The sequence below is a fragment of the Panthera onca genome, chromosome B4 (assembly GCF_046562875.1).
Source record: "Panthera onca isolate mPanOnc1 chromosome B4, mPanOnc1 haplotype 2, whole genome shotgun sequence".
NCBI classification, from domain to species: Eukaryota; Metazoa; Chordata; class Mammalia; order Carnivora; family Felidae; genus Panthera; species Panthera onca.
Window position 1 is genome coordinate 127,225,399 of NC_138345.1, and position 20,525 is coordinate 127,245,923.

Below are 20,525 nucleotides of genomic sequence, written 5' to 3' on the forward strand. Positions count from 1 at the left end.
GCCCTTGGCTGCCCAAGCCTGGTCATGGGACCAGCTTATGTCTTCAGATGGCCATGGGGAGAGAAGAGTGTGTGTGGGGGGAAACCAATGAGATCAACAACAACCAAAGAAACCCCCCTGTATAGCCCCTGGCAGCCAGTGAGCAAACGCTGAAGCATGTTAGGCAAAGCAGAGGTTCAGGAAACACCCCCCTCCTGCTCTGGAACAATCCATCACATTGTGGACGCTCTGTGGCCAGCAGATCTGAGGGAAAAGCTGGGAGGCAGTGGTTCCTAAGCTTGCCCAGCTTCCCCACTTCCTTCAGGGCCCGGATGCCAGGGTGATGAGAGGCCCTTCCTGTGGGCAAAATGTCCCACTTCCCTCTGGCTGGTGCCAGGCCGGCCTCTGCGGGGTGTTCAGAGGCCAAGTTACATTTGTTCACCCATCAGCTTCAGAGCACACACTCACTCCCGGGCTGGTGGCGTCACACTGTCCATTCACTATCCTTCACCCAGGTTCATGGAACCAGGGTGCTAGACATGGGAAAGTAAAATTCCTTGTTTTACTTCTGACACAGGCTCAGAGGGGAAATGACTTGCCCAGTCATGCATTTAATTAAAGACAGATCTGGTTCCCAAGCTAAGGTGTTGGGATTCCTTCCCAATCCTGTGTGTTCTTTACATGACTCCTCAAATCTCCCTGCCATGTCGCTTTGATCATTGATCACTGTCTAATGCCTTTTCATTAACTCTGCCCCTCCTACCAGCCCAATATTAGATTACTCCTGGAAGGGTCATTGCCCTTCTATCCTGAGAGGCCACTGAATTCTGTTGGTCTCCAGGTAGCAGTTGGCTAATCAGGTGTGGGATGTAGAAACTGGAGTAGTTCATCCAACTGTCCCTCGCCGCTCCCCCTGCCTTCTCACCTCTCTCTGTGCTGAACACTAAGCTTCAGGCCTGGGATACAAAGATAATGTTTGTTATAACGAAAATAAGACTCTATTCAAATAACATGTTTTGAATATTTACTATGTACCCGGCATTCTGCTAAGCCTTTGCATGGATCAGTCCTCACAACAGCCCTGTGAAGCAGACACACATTTTTCTCTATTTTACAGGTGAGATAACTGAGACTTAGAAAGGTCATGTAATAGTCAAGTTCATACCACTAGAAAGTGGCAGACTGGAGGGAAGCTATAGAGCCTTTGCCAACAAGGAGATTATAGAACAGCCGAGCTGCATTCATCACTCCTGCCCACCCCCACCCCAGTTGTATGTAGTTCCCCCAGGGAACAAAAAGACGTTAGCTTGGCTTTGTCGTTTATCTTCCAGCAGTGTAGCTCTTGACTTGCAACATCCTGCAAAGGGTGTACTGAAAACTCTTTGTAGGAGGGAAGGAGGAGAGGCCAGGGAGGCGAGCCTGCATGAGTTTTGGCACTGGTCCCTGGGTGGCTTTGTTCTAGTGGATTAGAGAGTCTACCCCAGAGAGTCAGACGGGGTGAGCCAGGGCTCCCTTAGAGCAGGACTGAAGGAACTCTGAGAACGTGAGAATTTGAGCCATCCTGTCTAACCTCTCTCTTCTGTCTCAGAGTTCCCACCCCCTCCCCTGGAACTTCTTACACAGATGAAAGGCAGGCAGACCCTCTCCCATATGCTAATTCCAGAACCTCTGGTCCCACTTTGCAGGCCCCTCTTGAGTGTGCAGAGACCCACAGGTGTGTGTGGGGGGGAGCGTTTGAATGTTAAGGGGGCTTACTGCAAGCCTAAGGTTGGAGATTAGCTGGAGCAGAGGCACTGGGCTGTAGTGCAAAGGTGGAAGTTTCCAGAATTGGTCACTCTAATCTATAGGGACCTTATCTCCCATCAGGACCATGAGAAAGCGGTCTGCTTTGCCAGGAGCTGCAGTCTGTACAGTGGAGACATGCTCCCAGGCTGGCGCAGCGGGGGACAGCACGTGGGGAACATTATGTCCCAGCTGGTCCCGGGAGGGTCCCATGGGGAGGCCCACTGGTCATGTGCTTTGCATGTCCTGACTCTGGGCAGGACAGATTTGCTGGGCAATTGGAATGCTTGGCCCCTGGGGACTTCCTTCCTTCAGTGGTCTGTCTAATCAAATGAGCACTATAGCAAGGTCTCGCCTTTGAAGCTCCAGCTGGAAGCCTCTCTGACCCTCCAGCCCACAGGGAACTGTTCTCTTCTCAATGCCTGTAACTCTTTCTGGTCTGGGTCTCTCGTCCAGCCCTCAGCAGAGACTGCCTGCATTGTCATGTGCTCTGCCCCCCACCCCTTGCTAGACAGCCTGTTCTGTAAGAGAAAGGCTGTACACTTGGTATCTCAGTCAAGCATCTAATGTCTCTGAAACTCAGGTTCTTGGTCTGCAAAGGAGAATAAGTTGTGGGTTGAAAGGAGTTCATGATGTAAGACAGCACCCAGCACAGTTCTCATCTCTGGCAGCCAAGCCAGAATTATTTGACATAGTGATGACATTTCATGCTGTCAATGTAGAGTGAAGAGCAGGCATTCCATAAGAAATACTCAAAGCCCCCCAGATCCAGAAACTTCTTTCTCACATTATTTATCTCTTTACCCCAAGGGAAGCTAACTTCTTAGAATTTTTGTGTACATACTACCAAGAGGGGAGGCCCAGAGGCTCATAGAGTCCAATGTGGTGTGTGTCTACACACAATAGAACATTATTCAGCCTTAAAAAAGGATATCTTTTCATTTTGACAACATGGATGAACCTGGAGGACATTACGCTAAGTGAAATAAGCCAGACACAGAAAGACAAATAGAGCATAATCTCACTTTTATGTGGAATCTAAAAAAGCTGAACTCACAGTTGAACCTCTCGCAGAAGCAGAGTAGAATGCTGGTCACTAGGGGCTGGGGGTTGGTGGAGATGGGAAAAAATGTTGGTTAAAGGGTACAGACTTTCCGTTCTGTAGGATGAATAAGTTCTGGAGATCTGATGTACAGCATGGTGACTGTAGTTAATAATACCAGATTGAGGGGCACCTGGGTGGCTCAGTTGGTTAAGTGACTGACTCTTAGTTTCAGCTCAGGTCATGATCTCATGCTTTCATGGGTTCAGGCCCCACATCGGGCTCTGTGTTGGCAGTGTGGAGACTGCTTGGGATTTTCTCTCTCCCCCTTTCTCTCTCACCATCGCTGCCTCTGTCTCTCCCAAAGTAAATAAACGTTAAAAATAATAATAGCAATACCAGATTGAATACTAGAAATTTGCTAAGAAAACAGATCTTAAGTGTTCTCACACACACACAAAAGGTAACTATGGGAGGTGAGGGATGTGTTAATTATCCTGATTGTGGTAACTATTTCACAATGTATACATATATCAAAACAGCCTGTTGTATACCTTAAATATATGCATTTTTATTTGTTGATCATACCTCACTAAAGCTGGAGAGAGAGAGAAAGAAAGAGATAGAGATAGAGAGAGAGAGAGAGAGAAAGAGAGAGAGAGAGAGAACAACCTGCCTAGTCTGAAGTTCAATCCAGCTTTAAACCTCTGCTTTAAAAGATAAGGTTGGGCAAAGAGCCATGGAAAGAAGAGGAACAAACCTTTCCCTCTGCTGATAGAAATTTCAGTAGAACTAGTTTTAAGCTAACTTTTAGTGAATAATGTGCACCAAGCACGATTCTAAGTCATTTAATTCTCAAAAACATTTTATGGAGTAATACGTTACCCCATTTTACAGGTGAAGAAACTGAGACCCAAAGAGGTAAAGTAGCTTTCCAAATGGCTAATAAGTGGCAGAGACAAGAATCAGACTGGCTGTCTGTCTCCAGAACCAGAGTTTACCATTAATCCTCCAGTGCTTTGACTGGATTTGATTACCTTTAACATCTTTTCCAATTCTCAGATTCTCTGATACTCTGATTGCAGGACACTACAAATGTATTACAGTCTTCCTAAATTTGCCAAACCAATTCTCAGTCTCTATGCATATAGACCTAATGATACTTTTGGGATCAATATTTAGGTCAAGAGGGGATCATTATAAAGAAAAGATAACGAAATGAGTACCATCTGCCTTTACCATATTGTCACACTCAAAAGTGACGCTAAGTGGCAGTGCTGTGTCTGTCAGACCCAATCACTTACGATGTAGTAAAGTTCTGATACTGCATGCAAGTGCTACAAGCCCTGTTAAAATCAAGATTCCTTCAAATTCCAAAGGAGTGAGAACTGGGCAGCTGAAGTCACTGGACCCTAGACAGGGACTGATCCTCGCTCATAAAGCAGAAAGGAGATGAAGGGGAAATACCAACAAGGATGTACTGAGGCTCTGATGGCCTTGGGTCTGCAATATCTCAGAGCGAGGACTAAGTTGAAACATTTGCCAGGAACTCAAGGAACATCCACACCAGAGGAGAAGCTGATGGGCACAGGGGGAGTGCAGGGAATGTTCTTGGAAGGCCACACTGGATGGCATGCACACAGCAGTGCTCTTAAGCATGGTTCCTGTTAAAGCCAGAGAGGCACCATCCATCACTGAGGAAGTGGGGGGTACGATCTGACCCGCCCCTGCTCCCCCACGGCATAATTGAAAACTGAGTGTGGACAGCACTTCTCACAGTGCTTGGCTGCGTTTCCTCATTCAGCTGGTGAGCCTCACGGGAGAAGAGGGCTAAAAGAGAGGCCAGGTAAATTAAAACCATCTGCACTGATGGTTGCACACAATTAGGGCAGCGTTCCCCTTAAAAAGGCAGAGGCTCCCAAACTCTGTGGGTCCAACAGACACTCTATGACGGTGGAGGTCCTCGTGGACCACCTACCCCCACCATCCAGTCCCCACTTAATAGAAAGTAAGGAGAAAACCCGGCCCATTAGTACAAATGGGAGGCACTTAGATGAGACACCAATGAGGCGATGTCTAGCTTTTTATTAATTACCATAAGTAAATTAATAACGCATGCCAGGAGCTAAAGGAGAGACGTTGTCCTGTTGTAAACCCCTGGAGACCACCAGCCATCCAGGGCCTGTGTGCTCTGAGAGCTGGGAGGATAATGGGATTGGGCAACACCTCGCTGCCCCCTTCTACCTTCACCCACTCACACAGTTAACAGAGATTCCTTGACAGATCTGAACCCATGTAAGACTCGTGGCCATGACCTGGAATCACCAAGTGGGTCCAGCCTCGTTACGGTCATACCAGTGGCTCTGAGCACATGCACATAAAGGAGGTGCAACAGCCATAAATAGCATTTGCCTGTATCAGAGGCCCTTGGGCATGACTCTGTGAGGCCACAGGAAGAGAGACCATAGGATAATGGTTAAGAGCATGGGCTCTGGAGCAGATGTGCCCATCTGGAGTCCTGCTTCTGCCATTTGCCAACCATAAGGCCTTAGATTAGCCGCTTAACCTGCCTGGGGCCCAGGATCCTCACCTATAAAATGGGCATAAATAGTTCCTGTCTCATGGGGACGTTATGGGGGTTAATATTAGAGTGGGATTTCTCAACTTTGGTACCACTGATATTTGGGGCCAGATAACTCTTTGCTGCAGGGGCTATCCCATGCATTACAGGATATTTAAGAGCATTCCGGGCCTCTTCCCACAGACGCCCGTAGCAGCCACACCCCCTCCCGTTTGTGACAATCAAAAATGTCTCCAGACACTGTCAGATGTCTCCTGAGGTGGGGATAAAACTGCCTCCAGTTGAGAACCGCCGTCTTAGAGGATGTTGTAGATAAAAATGGCCAGATATCAGCATTTTCATACAGTTCAACTTAACAATTATAAAGTGTTTAGTTTAAAAATCTAGAAATTTTGTATACATGTTTATAGGCTTTGCCTTGGGTAAAGGAAACCAGTGCTTTCAACAGATGCTCAGAAAGATAAAAGCATGGAGAACCCTGGCCCTGAGTTCAACTTCCATCAACCAAACACAATTTCTGAGTCCTTGTCTGTAAAATGGGTACAAGAATGCCTACCTCTTTGGGTTCTTAGGAGGAGACAGTGAGGGGAATGTAAATGGAATGCTTTTATACACTGAAAAATGTCATGGAGGTGTCATCAGAATGCTGGCCATCTGCCTTTTCGGAACGTGGGGGTCAAGGTTGGTGAGGTGGGCAAGGACCCCTTTCACAGCAAATTGTATGGATTTCTAGAAAGGTTTGGGATCTGAGAAGAGCATATGTCTGGTGCGGTGCTGTGGGTGTGTTGAAACGGGAGGTGTGACTGGCTGTATGGGAAGGTTTCTCCAGGACGGCACCACCGTGGCTCAGACAAGAGGAGGAGAAATGGCTGGGGAGGTCAGTGGCCACACGATAGTGGATTAAGGGAGTCAGATTCCCATAGAACAAATGACAGCAGGCTCTCCGAGCCCTGGTCCTGCTCTCATGACGTTCCTTCTGCCCACAGATGTACCGAGGCTTCACCAAGATGCCCCACGTGCAGTACATCCATACAGAAGCTTCTGAAAGTCTCTGTGGCCTCAAGCTAGAAGTCAACAAGTACCAGTACCTGCTGACAGGTAACAGCCAACTCTAGCATTTAGGTCAGGGTTTGGCCAAGGTCCAGCAGTCCTTCACTTCAGAAGGCTAGAGAAGGAGTGATTGACCCAGAAGTGTCCTTAGGACTTTGGCTTTTCACCCAATGAATTATAAGGACTGTCTGGTGTTGAGTGCACTTGGCTTGGCCTATGGTAGGAGCTCAAGGCTCTACACTGAGCTGGGTTTTAGTGTGGACGCCGCCACCGGCCCTGTGACGGAAACGGAGTTTTGTCTAGTTTGACACATTCTCAGCTTTACTATATAAATCAAAAGGGATTGCTAGGACCTGTTCCTCTATACCCCCATAGTCAACCTATTTATTAGGTCTGTTTGTGAAAGTTACCCACCTACAGGCAGTCAGTGTAGGAAAGGAAAAAACAAGAACAAAACCAAGAAACCACTGATGGGGACGGGAAGGGTTGATTTCCGTCCCAACTCTAGGGCTTCATGGGTTTAAGAAGCAAGTCATTTAACCTCTCTGAGCTTTGTTTTCCCCACCTGGGAAATGGGGACACAGTTTTCCCTAAAACGTATCAGGAAGGATGAAGTAAAATCACAGGATTGGAAAGTATTTAGCACAGTACCTGGTCTAAGGTGGGTTCTCAGTAGGTGAGAATTCTTTCTCACCAGCCCTGTGGCTGGGCTCTGGACACAACAACTCTCCTCTTGTCCTCTTTCCTCCTCTAGGCCGCGTCTATGACGGTAAGATGTACACAGGACTGTGCAACTTCGTGGAGAGGTGGGACCAGCTCACCCTCTCCCAGCGCAAGGGGCTCAACTACCGGTATCACCTGGGTTGTAACTGCAAGGTAATCCCTGGAGAGGGCAGGCAGGGGAGGTGCTGGCTCACGGCCCCCAGAAACATCAGTTCCTGCTGTACTGGGCACTGGGCCCTTGTGCTGAGAAGGGTCTGCATGTCGGGCCAGAGCAGAAGGTCGGGTGTGAACAGGGGTGGTGAGGAATGTTGCCCCCTGGCTGAGTGGTGAAGAAGGTGGGGGAAGAATGCCTTTCTGCTATAATCTGTCCACCCGAGGCTGCCCACTTGGCAGCAGCTGGGGCATGAGGACTCTTCAGTGTCCCTGGCCTCTCCTGTGGCTCAAGGTTGTGGCAGGTACCAGATCCTTATAGTGGCAGGTCCTGCAAGCAGTCCCAAGTGAGTTCACCAGGGCAGCTGCCTCACTGATGGGCAAGCTGGCACAGGACTACTGATACCAAATGCTGCAGAAGGTCTAACCAGGGCCAATTCCTTGACTCAAGCACAGAGTTCATGCCACGGCACACAGCCTGCCTGCTGTGGGAGGGAGCTGGGCAGTTCTCTCACTGAATTCTCACAACTTTGTGTAGTGTTTATTACTACTATGCTCATTTTGCAGATAAGAAAATAGAGGCTCAGGGAGCTTAAGTAACAAGCCCTAGGTCACACAGCTCCCCGATTTCACACAGCTCATGTGATTTCTAGTCGATGGCAGCTAGATGCCCAAAGTTTATGCTTTAATCTTTCTAATTCCTCAGTTTCCACAACAGCTGAGATCTCTCATCCTTGCTTGTTACCACTTGAGAAAGAAGAGTTTTCTCAAATGTCTAGTTCCACCACTTTCTGGCTGTGTAAATCAGAGCAAGTTCCTTAACCTCTCTGAGCCTCTGGTTCCTTATCTGTAAAGGGAGATAGATCTGTTATGAGAACTAAAGAGAATAGCATAGAAGCACTTAGCAGGATATCTGGTACACAGTGGCACTCGGTAGGTGTTAGTGGGTGTTACTTACATTATTTTCACCAAGGGACTGATGTGGCTGGGCTCCACCTGCAGTGCTCTGAATCCAGACTGGAGCAAGCATCAGGACTGGGGCCACCATAGCAGAGCCCACCAACCTTTGGCTGTTATCTAATTGCAGATCAAATCCTGCTACTACCTGCCTTGCTTTGTGACCTCCAAGAACGAGTGCCTCTGGACCGATATGCTCTCCAATTTCGGCTACCCTGGCTACCAGTCCAAACACTATGCCTGCATCCGGCAGAAGGGTGGTTACTGCAGCTGGTACCGAGGATGGGCGCCCCCGGACAAAAGCATCATCAATGCCACAGACCCCTGAGCACCAGACCCTTCCCCACCCTTCCCTCCCTTCCCGCTGAGCTTCCCTCGGACACTAACTCTTCCCAGATGATGACAATGACATTAGTGCCTGTTTTCTTGCAAATTTAGCACTTCGAACACTTAAGGAAAAGTCTATGCTGTCATATGGAGTTTATTTGGAACCATCCTCCTGGCCCCACCCTGCCCCTTTTTGGTTTTGACATCACCCATTTCCACGCGGGAATTTTTGGTGCCATGCCAGAAAGAATGAGGAATGCACACTCCTCTTCTTCGTGATGATATAATCTATTTTTTTAGGAAAACAGAAACCGAAAAACTACCCCATTTGGGCATTGTAACACCTACCCCTCTCTCTTCTCCCCCACCTCACCATCTCCCAGACCCGCTTCCCTCGACCCTTGTCCTCCATCCCAGTACATAAAAGACACAGACAAGGAAGTTGCTGAAAGGTCAACTGTTTGAGGATGAGTCCAGGGCAGCAAGCAGATAGACTCAAGGTACGCAGAAGACCATATACACTGAAGAGATGCTACTGCATTGTCCAACCAGACTATGTCTGTCTGTGTCTGCATGTAAGAGTGAGGGAGGGAAGGAAGAAACTGCAGGAGAGGGTCTGAGAGGGTGCAGCACACTCAATTCCCCCCAGCCCAGTGATGCTGGGGTTGACCAGATGTTTCTGAGTCTGGCAAGCAGCCAGGACAGAATAACAGAACTTTCTTAGTTGATGAAGACTTAAACATCTGCCTGAGGTCAGGAGGCAATTTGCCTGCCTTGTACAAAAGCTCAGGTGAAAGACTGAGATGAATGTCTTTCCTCTCTCTATCTCCCACAAGACTTCCTCCTGGAAAACTCTGGCAGATTTGGCCGGGAGCTTGCTTTTATGTAAATCGGAGGAATACACACATCGTACACTATCCACAGATATAGTCAAGTAGAGCTGGGTAGAGAATACTATTTCCAAAGTAGGGTTTAGCTCACCTAGGGGGATGTGTTTGTATACACATTTGCATATACCCACACGGGGACATAAGCTAATTTTTTACAGGACACAGAATTCTGTTCAATGCTGTTAAATATGCCAGTAGTATAATCTCTTCTATTTTGTTGTCGTTGCTTGTTTGAAGAAAATCATGACATTCCAAGTTGACTTTTTTTTCATTTTAATTAAAATTTGAAATTCTGAACACCCTCGACATCCCTTTAACTGGGGTCATCTGACCTCTGTCCCTCTCCTTTTCTCCTGCTTCATGTTTGGGGCCTTCATTTAACTGCCTTACTGGCTTGGCTCAGATGAGAAATGAGAGTTAGTGTGGGTCAGGGGCCTGGGCACAGGAGGGAAAGCTGCCTTGGCTAGACAGCCACTTTCCTGGATTTTGGGACAGCCTGCTCTTCTCCCAGCTCACTGGTGGGCGAACACCATCTCCTGAGGTCCTCACCTCATGGGATTAAAATCGGTGGTCACTAGGGAAGCCTGACTCTGCAATCAGCTGTAGGGTTTTTGTTGTGTTTTTGTTTTGTTTTTTTTTTTTTTTGAAATAAAACTATAATATAAGTTCTCTGATTAAATAAAATTATTTTCAGTTTAAGTGTTGAAAGTGAGATGCCAAGAGTAGGTGATAATGGATATTTCACAGAGTTGGGGGTGGTAGGATGGTGACATTTAACATGATCACTCTGTCTCTTCTTTCAGATTATGGCTATTTTCCTCTTAGTATTTGTATCTTCAGTTCATTCCACTTTAGGAAACAGAGCTGCCAATTGAAACAGGATTTAAAAAAAGAAGCAGACAACACATTGTGATGTCTTGCACACACACAGACACACACACACGGACACACACACATGCAAATACCCAGGCAAGGTATTTGGCAGAACTCCTGAGTGGGAAGGCAGTGCAGGCATCCAGTTTCCATGGTATTCATTGGATTATCTTGTACCTTTCACCCTATGGTCATGCCATTTGGCAGGTGGGAAACGGGAGGCTTTGCCCTCTCAATGCAGCTGTGTAAGCAAAAGGAGCTGAGGTCAGCGGACCAGTGGTCTTTAAAGGGTAAGCCCAAGTCCTTGGTGTTCTGAGATTTTCTTGATTTCAACCTCCAAGTCTTACAAGATGGAACCCCTGACCCAACCACACAAGTGCCCTCTCACAATTGGACATCAGCATCCCCTCTATGAAGCATTGGCCATTCTTGGTCCTTCATGGGGTCACCTCCACTCACACAAGGAGGGACCTGGGGTGAGGCCTGAGCATGAATCATCTGAAGTTTCCCTGTAGAAATGTTGGTGGAACCACAGTCCCATCTGTCAGGCCCTGTCAAAGAGAATAGCAGGTCCTGGGCAAAGAAGGGTCCTTTGCAAAGCGATGTTGGCAGAGGGCGGTTTTTGAGCTTTCTATAAGCTATAGCTTTGTTTATTTCACCTGTTCACTTACTGTATAATTTAAAGTCATTTATGTAGCTGAGACACTTCCGTATTTCAATCATATCGTGAGCGTTTTATTTTGCTAAATCTTGTGTCATGTGTAGGCTTTAATACGTGTACATTGTGTTTAAGAGAAAAAAAAAATGAAACCCACATGCCGCCATTTTCCTGAATCAAATTCTAAAGTGGAATGGAGGGTAAAATACTTCTACTGTGCAGGCAGCTAGACTGGCGAACTGGAGAAATGAGAAGGAACTACCACTTGACACTAATCCCTCCTCCTCCCCATCAGCATCCCAGTGCTTTCTGGAGTAGGAAGGAGGAGGGAAAACAGCAAGTACATCCATGTCCTTGCTCTGTATCAACTGGCACTGGGCAGTCTGCTGGTCATTCCCATTCTTTTTCCCCCCTTATTTTTGACCACTCAATTGGGAAGCCATGATTTCTTCTAAAAACCCAGGGCCATGGGAGCTGTGATTCCAAGACCTCTTGGCCTCATCTGGCCATCTCTTCTGCCTCCCTATCCAGAAAGCATTATACCTGGGGCTCTCTCCTCTCAGACCTGTGCTCCATCTGTCTGGGTAGATAATACCAGAGACTCCCATCCTTTACCATCACCCAGCTCCAGACCTACATCATGGCAGTCATGGTACAGCCCATGAATATCATTTTTCATATGACCGTTCTTGAACAGTTAAAGAAACAAATGATTTATTGGAACAGCTCTGTCTCAGAAACACTGTGGCCCCTAGGAGACAAGTACCCTCCCCTGCCCAGCCTTTCATCTTGTGTTTGATGATCATCAGTATGGATTACCCCAAGATGGCACCCAAGAGTTTGGCTCCTGGCTACCAAAAGTAAAAATATCACTACAGTAGTTTTACACAAGGAAAACACTTTAAAAATCTGATGATAGAAGCAAAACAAAGTGTGAGAATGTAGGGGAGGTGGATATCAACAGCCTCCAAAAATTAGCATTTGGGAGACATGAGGAGGGAAAGAATTTAAGACCGGTTCGTGCTCTCGGGGGAAGGGCTTCACAGATCCTCCCATGCCCTCACCTTTCCCCTTAGCCAGTCTGCTGTCCTGAGACCCAGAAGTGATGGAGAGAAACCAACCAGAGAAAACCCTGTCTGGAAGGAATGTATTTGTTGCTAAATTTTGTAGCACTGTTTACAGTTTTCCTCCATGTTATTTATGAATTTTATATTCCGTGAATGTATATTGTCTGTAATGTTGCATAATGTTCACTTTTTATAGTGTGTCCTTTATTCTAAACAGTAAAATGGTTTTATTTCTATCACACACCTGTAGTCCCTTGCCTCCTTATATCCTGACTGCCACTGGGGGTAATATAGACAGCAGAGGGCCTTGGGAGCTGGTCCCACCTGTCCTGGCTGCAGGCAAATGAACATTCCCCTCCCTTCATTCACTTCTAGGGCTTGACCCCACCCTGCCCCAGTCCTTTCCCAAGGTAGGAGCAGACATTCTAGATATCCCCCCAACTGCTAATCCAGCACTGACCTTGCTCCCTGTTTCTATGGCCAGGGTTCTCCATAGCTCTACAGAATCTGGATTCCTGTCGAATTAACTATTAGTAGTTCAAGTATTCCCAGACTGGAGCCCTGACTTGGCTTTCCCTGTTTTCATCTAAGAATCTCACACCATGAAACTGAGAGGGGAAGGTTGCAAACATCAGTGCCTGATGCCAAACACCTGCCTGAAATTCCAAGTATGGCTTGGCCTAGTTGGAAATGCTAGGAACTCGAGAGGTCCCACTATAGCCGTGAGCCCCTCCCAGAGCTTACAGCTGGACCTGTCATCCTCAATGAGTTGGGTTGGCTGCATACCCCTCACCCAACTTTCATCCCATTGTTGACAATGATCCAGGGTATAGCTTTTGCCCCTATTTCAAGCTAATCTACTTTGATCACCTATCATATATCAGGCACAGCACTCTACACACGATTGCATTAAATTTCCACAACCCAATGAGGTTGTCCCACTATCATCCATAGTTTTTAGCTGAGGAAGCCAAGACTCAGGTTAACTCATTGCTCAAGACCTAGTATGCTGGCAGACTAGGATTTAAATTAATTCTGGTTTGATGATAATCCCTGAATTTTCTCTATAGTGTTCATACTTTGTTGGAATATGCCAGGTTCCACTTACCTTTCTTTTTTTTTAAATTTTATTAATTTATTTTGAAAGAGAGAGAGAGGCAGAGAGAGAAGGAAAGGGAGAATCCCAAGCAGGATCCACACTGTCAGCGCGAGCCTAACTCAGGGCTTGGACCCACAAACTGCAAGATGATGACCTGAGCCAAAGTTGAACACTTAACTGACTGAGCCACCCAGGCGTCCCTCCACTTACCCTTCTTATTCCAACCAGCATATCTTGGATTCTATGACTCTCACTGGATCAGATATAAGGGAAAGATAATCAATGGAAAAACCTCTCTGCCTGTTTAGACTGCCCCCACCTGGGGCCTGCAGTCCTACCACTCGTGTGGTAGAATTTCCAGGTCAGCAGCCTGAGCGTGGGATTCTACGAACAGGCCAGTCCCCAGCTGGGACATTCGGATACCTTTTTAACTACACTGTTGCCCAAGATTCACATTCCTTACATGGCAAGCATGGGGACATGGCCCTGCATTCCTTTGACCAGTTTAAGAAGACCACCAAACACACAAGCAGATATATCACAGGCTATTTCCAGCTGCCCAGAACTCTTTCCACCCAACTTCTTTTGGTTGTGGGATAAAGAGCTCTCCACCTTTTCAGGAAGATGTCACCCCTCCCACCCAGCTGTCCTATGAATGGGCTCGACCATGTGCTCCAAGCTAAGCTCCAACCACTTCCCAGAGACAACCTCAGGTACATCCATAAGTCAGAAAGCAAAGGGAACACACAAGGACAGTGCCCTTCGATGATCAATGCAAACAAAATACAACAGCTTTTATCAAAATAAAAGTTGGAACCAGGTTCTGCCCAGGGCTCAAGGGAAACAACATCCAACCTTTGAAACATCTTTTATCTTTATTACCAGCGTTTGGCTCCAAAATGCCAGCTCAAGTTGTCCCCGAATTTGCTGAAAATTCCCAATATCCCAAGGGACGCCATCCACCTTTGTCATTTGTCCTGCTACCTAAAATTTCACCTGAAGACTTTATTCTTTCCCTAAGAAAGCCAGGTATTCTCACAGGACATCACAACTCTTCCTTAGAGCCCAGGCAATCAGGGAGTGGCCCTCAGCCCACTCCTCCATCCAACGGGACTGAAAACATGGACATCTGTTTTCATTCCATATCATTAAGATAATCAGAGTCAAAAAGGGCACTCACCATTGGCTTATGGTTGGGGAAAAACGTTTGCTCCACAAGTGGGAACTTCTCAGGACCCAGAGAATGGAAGATCTTAATGAGTTGAGAGAACTAGGAGAGAAGAGGAAAGAACATTGGTCAATCTTTGTTATCCAGTATGGTGGAACTTCCCACTTGATCCCAGACCTCCAGTATCAGACTATTCTGAGCTGAGCGGCAGTAGCTGTTCCCTGCTTGCAGGATGAAGACCAGATTCCTTGGCTGGAATCTCATCCTCTCGATTATCTGGTTGCATAGGCCCTTCATTCCTGCCAGGCCACTGAGTTCAGCTCGCTTACATTTGACGAGCATTTACTACCCCCTCAACATTTCACACGAGCACAACGTGCTGACACTCATGCCATGTCTCCAGCCTGCAAAGCCTTTCTTTCTAGAGAGGTAGTACTACCTAACAGTTTAGGGTGTAGACTCTGGATTCAAATTCTCCACCACTTAACTAGCCCCATAAGCCTGGAAAGTTGCTCCAGGCTTCTGAGCTTCAGTTTCCTCATTTGTAAGTGGAGAAAGCAAGAGATCCAATGTTGTAAGGATTAAATATGCAACGTATTAAAAGCTGTGCCTGGTCCCTAGGGGCACTTGAATGTTAGATATTATTATTTATCATAAATACAGCTGACCCTTGGACAACATGGGTTTGAACTGTGCAGGTCTACTTACATGCAAATTTTTTTTTTTTTTTGGATAAATACAGTACAGTACTGTAAATGTATTTTCTCTTCCTTATGATTTTCTTAATAACACTTTCTTTTCCCTCACCTACTTTATTGTAAGAATACAACATATAATACATATAATATATGAAGTATGTGTTAATTGAGCATGTATATTATTGGTAAAGTTTCCAGTCAACAGTAGGCTATCAGTAGTTAAGTTTGGGGAGGGGAGTCAAAACTTATACAGATTTTCAGAGTTGGCATTCCAACTCCTGCATTGTTCTAGGGTCATCTCTGATTTCTCTGTTTTTACAACCATGCTCTTCTCCAGCAGCTCGAGCCGCATCCCTTCCACACCTGGCTCCTTTTGCTTTAACACTTTCTGGTTTCACCATAGAGGTTGCTAACATCTCCAGAGCTGGGTGGTAAGCTTCTGAAAGGCAGGCCTTGAGCTTAAATTTTTCTCCATCAGCCCACACCACCCAGCACCCTTGGGAGCTCATTTTGTTCTTGGCACTGTGCTTTAATATTGGGATAACAAGCTAAGCATGGAAGACCAGGCCTTGAGGGGAGACAACGTGGGCAGATGGTTGAGATAACAATGCCTTGCTGGAGGAAAGCAAGGGGATTGAGAAGCCTAGAAGAGGAACAGAGAAGGGGTCAGGATGACTCCCTGGAGCAGATGACACAGAGAAGATGGAAGGGCACTTCAGGTACGCACTGGAGACCCTCAGTGGCTGTCATAGCTGTGGCCCTGGATCCAGGGGACAGTGAGAGAGGAGGACGAAGGGTGATCCATGACAGATCCCTGGGAGCCTTGGAATTTATCCAGAAAGCAAAAGGGAACTCCTGGTGGACATAAGTCGGAAGGGCATGGAAAATTCTGATCAGGATTAAGAATGCTACAATTTGTGGCCTATGGTGGGTGTCCAATGGCTAGAAGGCATGCCAAGTCTTGTACCAGACTTGACTTGGGAGTAAGTCAACACTAATGGCTCAGAGAGAATGGGTAACTTAAGAACTTCCTACAACTAGACTTGGTCTGCAAACTCCTGGGGTATAGTCTGCAGGTGTGATGCAACATGGAGTCCAGTTAGAGGGTTTGAGGGATCTCAGAAATATGAGAAATGATGGAGGATCTCTCAGTTTACAGATAAGGATGCTGAAGTCTAGAGAGAATATGTAACTCTATGATCAAGCACACGAATTTTGGAGATGTCCAGCTCCAGTTTCCTTATCTGTACAATAGAGACATTAGCAAAATCTACTCATCAGGGTGGTTCTAAAGATCAAATATAATATGTATGTTAAGAGTTCAGCATAGCACACAGTGCTACTGAATGGTAGCTGCTACCATCACAATGTCTATGTGGAAAAACAAGGTGGGGGGTGTGGGCTAATGCTATCTAGGTCCCTTTCCAGAATCTGGGATGCCATAGGCCAAAAATCTCAGGGTAGAATAAAGAGACCAGAGCCATGATAGCAGTGGTTAAAAACTATCTATATCTACTAAATTAATGTATATATCCATTCAATAAATATTGAGCGCCAACTCTGCAGAGACCTTGTGGCATTCACTATTTACTGAATGAATATAATAACTGTCACCATGTATTGAGAGTGTACTTTGTGGCAGCCACTTGTATTAACTCACAACCTTACCAGGATGACCCTATTATTATCATCATTTTACAAATATGGAAAATAAACTCAGAGAGATTAAACAAGTTGTTCAAGATGATACAGCTCATAAATTGAGGCTCCTGGAACTAAGGCAATCCGGCTCCAGAGCCCATGTTCTCGACCGCTGCCCTCCCACCAGGAGGCCAAGCAGAGGGAAATAAAGGAAGAGACAAGATGGCTTAGAGCTTCACAGAGCACACTACAGTACGTACCCCCAGCCTCCACATTTCCTATCTCCCTACCCTGCTTTATTTTCCCTTTTGAAAATTTTTCAAATTTTCAAAATTTCAAAAATTTTCCCTTATGAACCACTTCTATGACATATTACATATTGGGCATATTTATTAATAGACTGCATGTGCCCCTGGTCACTAGAATATAAGATCCATGGGGCAGGGATTTGGGTCTGATCTGCCCACTGCCATGTTCCTAGGACTTAGAACAGTGCCTGGAACATAGTAGGCATTGAATAAATATTTGTTGCATGAAAGAATTACTTTGGTAGGGAAAACAGATAATACACAAAAGAATGGATAAATATATCATCCTAGATGGAGATAAGTATTGGGGGGAAATAAAGCAGGGTAAGGGAATTGAGAGTATTTGGGGGAGTGGTATCCTCGGAGAAGCCTCTTTTACAGGTAACATTTGAATGAAGACTAATAAATCAAGGGACAAATGAAATTAATGAATGCAAAGCAGGGAAAATCAGTCTTGGGGGTTGAAGAGACATGGCTTCAAGTTCTGGTTTCACCCCTCCCAGGCTACATGACCCTGGGTGAGTTCCTTAGCTGCTCAGAAACTGAGATTCTTTTTCTGTAAAATGAAGTAATGTCCACTTCACATGATAGCCATAGTTTGAGCACCAGGCAGCACGATTTTCAGATTAATACACAGTAAGTGCTCAACAATGCCTACTGTTAACAAAAGTGATATGATTTAATATAAGTAAGAACAGTAAGGTACCTTAATGTTACCACTAATGTTATTTATAAGATAACACTGTATCGTACCATGTTGTTATATCGCATTCCTTAGGCAACAATTACAAGAAGAGGCCTGCTTATTGAGTTGCTTAAAAAAGACTCATTACTGAGGCCTCCATGCTGAAGGATGGGACGGGCCCGTTTCAGGGCTGGGATGCCACCCACTGCCGCCCACCTCACTCCAGGTCAGCCTGGCCCATCACCTACCACCCAGGGCTTGCTGCAGAAGTTGTAGACAGAGTAGAGGGAGTTGACAGCAGGCAGCCCTCCGTACTGGAGGCCGATGACCAGGCTTCGGTAGTCTTCGCCCAGCGCCATGCTGTAGGCATGCTGGCGGACCAGGATGAAGTCTGGCTTGAAGGATCTGCAAAGAGAGGAGCTGGCAGTAGTGTCACCACATTGGGTACTGACGGAAGGCCAGGGCATCAGGCCACAGCCTGCTGGGGATATAGCACTGACCTGGCCTGGTTGCTGCCAGCAGGGAGCTCTCAGGTCAGAATGGGGAGGGGGTGGGGGAGTGTGGAGGGGGACAGTTGGATGCAAACACACAGCAGCTACAGAATCAAAGGGCTGAAAACAACTCACATTTTATCCATTTTCTTTTTTAGGTGGTTTTCTAGATTTTCTACGTTGAACAAACGTTCATTTACAATCAGAGGAAAATGGATCAAATAACTCAGTGAATACACTGCCGTTTTTGCTAGGCAGCACGTATTGCCTCACTGAATCCTCATAGCTTCCCAAGGACGCGGGCATTGCTGCCAGCAACTGCATTTTACAGATGAGCACCGATAAAGGGAATTTTCACCTTTATGTTTGTGTGTTCCAGGCTCCCAGGGAAGCTATACTTTAACATTTACCAAGGTCAAAATGACTCAGCAAAACCTCAACGCATGGGATCTGTTTCTGTCCTGAGTGCACATTGTGTATATCTGCTTTGTTAAAGAAAATAATCAAAAAAAGGAGCATTCTAAACACAAAAGATAGGAAAAAGTAAGAAAATTCCCTGGTTTCTGTAAGATTAAAGTCATACAGCCCTGCAATTATTAGAAACTTAACATAAAGCCTGCAACTTTCTGAAATGTTCTGTGTCTAATATTTTGTAAATTTTATGTAAAAAAAATGCATATAGCTCTCCATCAAATGTTTCCTTACTGGAGCACTCTCCTGTTTCTAAAAACCGTGTGTCCCTGGCAGCTGTCGTAACTGGGGCTCGAACAAAACTCTCTCTTTCTCTCTCTCTCTCTCTTTTTTTAAAGAAATTTCCAAAAGGTTTGTTCATTTTATGTGCATAGCACTGAGGCTCACAAAGATTAAGTCACTTGCTCAAAAAGACATACTGCAGGTACATAGCAGGGTCAGATACGTGTAACCTCATGGCCCTAGTTCTCAACTACCATGCAGCATGGTATGTATATATATATACACCTATATATACGTAATATGTATATATTTATATATACCCTGTATATTTCAAACATGTCCCTTTCAAGTAGCAACCTCTGGAAAGCAGCAAGAGTATTAATATGATGGCCAAGAACATGCCAGGCTCTTTGCTGGGCCCCTTTGGAGACGTGATCCTGATTAGCACTTACAAGCAGATCTGGGTAAGGTTGGGACTATTTCTCCACTTTATAGATGGGAACACACAGCTCAGAGAAGTCATAAACTTCCCCAAGTCACAAAGCTGGGAAGCAGGGGAGCCATGTGTGAACTCAGGTGATCTCGCTCCAAGTCCATATACTCTTCTTCCCTCCATCACATGGCTCCAGGTGGATTCACACACTGTTTTGCTCACACTGCCAAGGTTCCATCTATTTCTAGATTCCTCACTTCTAGCTCACATGAGATAATCAGCTTCCCAATGGGTGGGTGGTTTACACTCAAAATGGTATGATCTGTTTGTCTCACCCAGAGTTAAGACACTTAGCTTCAAATAAACTGTTTCTCTTTAAAATAATTCAAATGTAAGTTAAAATAACCGTCAAATGGGAAGGACTTGTCCCAGTGGAGACAGAAGGAAAGAATGTGCAGCAGGTGCAGACATTTCCCAAATTGTTCTGAGCTTGGGTCTCGTTGTACACCCCAGGGCCTGGCACCATGGAGCATACATGGGGTGTAGTAAGTATGTGTTGGAGGAATCAATGATGTGCATGAATATTACTTCCTCGTCCCTAAAGGAAATGGCAAGGGTCTCGCCCATGAAGTTGTAACTCATCCCAGAGGAGACGTGTGGATGCTGACATCTTGGGTATGGCTGACACTGGGCTCATGGAAATGGTCAATCACATCACTCTGTAGTTGGGTTAGAGGCTTGGAATTATTACGCCTATATCCTTATTGCATTCTTAGAGCTGAACCAGTCCAACTAATGGATTTAACAGATGGGGGAACTGAGGCCCATAGCAAGGCAGTGATGTGTCCCAGGACACCAGGCAAAACCATGCCAGAGCAGGAGGTCGCACCCAGGTCCCTCCTCTGGTTTTCCTGCTCCTGTGCTCCACTTAATTGGCTCTTACAGCAACAGAGGGAAGGAAAGAAGGGGCGAGTGGCAGGTCTCTAACAGGGATCTGATGACAATAGAGAGCACTGACAAAATATAGCCATTTTCTGCTTTCATTTGATTGTAAAAGTAACACATGTTCATTGTGTGAAACAAACAAAAAAAACCCTTGAAAACACAAAAATGTCAACAGAATTACTTGTAATTCTCAACTCAGAGAAAATCCCTAATAACCTTGTATGTACTTCCTTATATGTACATTACAATCCAATGATCTATTTTTAATGTATATAATTGCATTCA

The 20,525-nt window shown here is 45.9% G+C and overlaps 2 protein-coding genes across 3 annotated transcripts in view; one reads left to right on the top strand and one right to left on the bottom strand.

Moving 5' to 3' along the window:
* Positions 1-12,320, top strand: part of TIMP3 (TIMP metallopeptidase inhibitor 3) — a 59,256-nt gene extending 46,936 nt beyond the window's left edge. Inside the window, exons 3-5 of the mRNA XM_060656524.3 lie at positions 6,371-6,482; positions 7,189-7,310; positions 8,395-12,320. Of these exons, the coding sequence (XP_060512507.1) occupies positions 6,371-6,482; positions 7,189-7,310; positions 8,395-8,592 (432 nt within the window). The 3' untranslated portion in view covers positions 8,593-12,320. The remainder of the gene's footprint in view (positions 1-6,370; positions 6,483-7,188; positions 7,311-8,394) is intronic.
* The window catches only part of SYN3 (synapsin III), a 465,237-nt gene that overhangs the window by 292,630 nt on the left and 152,082 nt on the right, over positions 1-20,525 (bottom strand). For both annotated transcript variants that reach the window (XM_078449497.2, XM_060656504.3), the window contains exons 5-6: positions 17,927-18,083; positions 14,359-14,448 (exon numbers count right to left, since the gene is read on the bottom strand). In XM_078449497.2, coding sequence (XP_078305623.1) covers positions 14,359-14,448; positions 17,927-18,083 — 247 coding nt within the window. The remainder of the gene's footprint in view (positions 1-14,358; positions 14,449-17,926; positions 18,084-20,525) is intronic.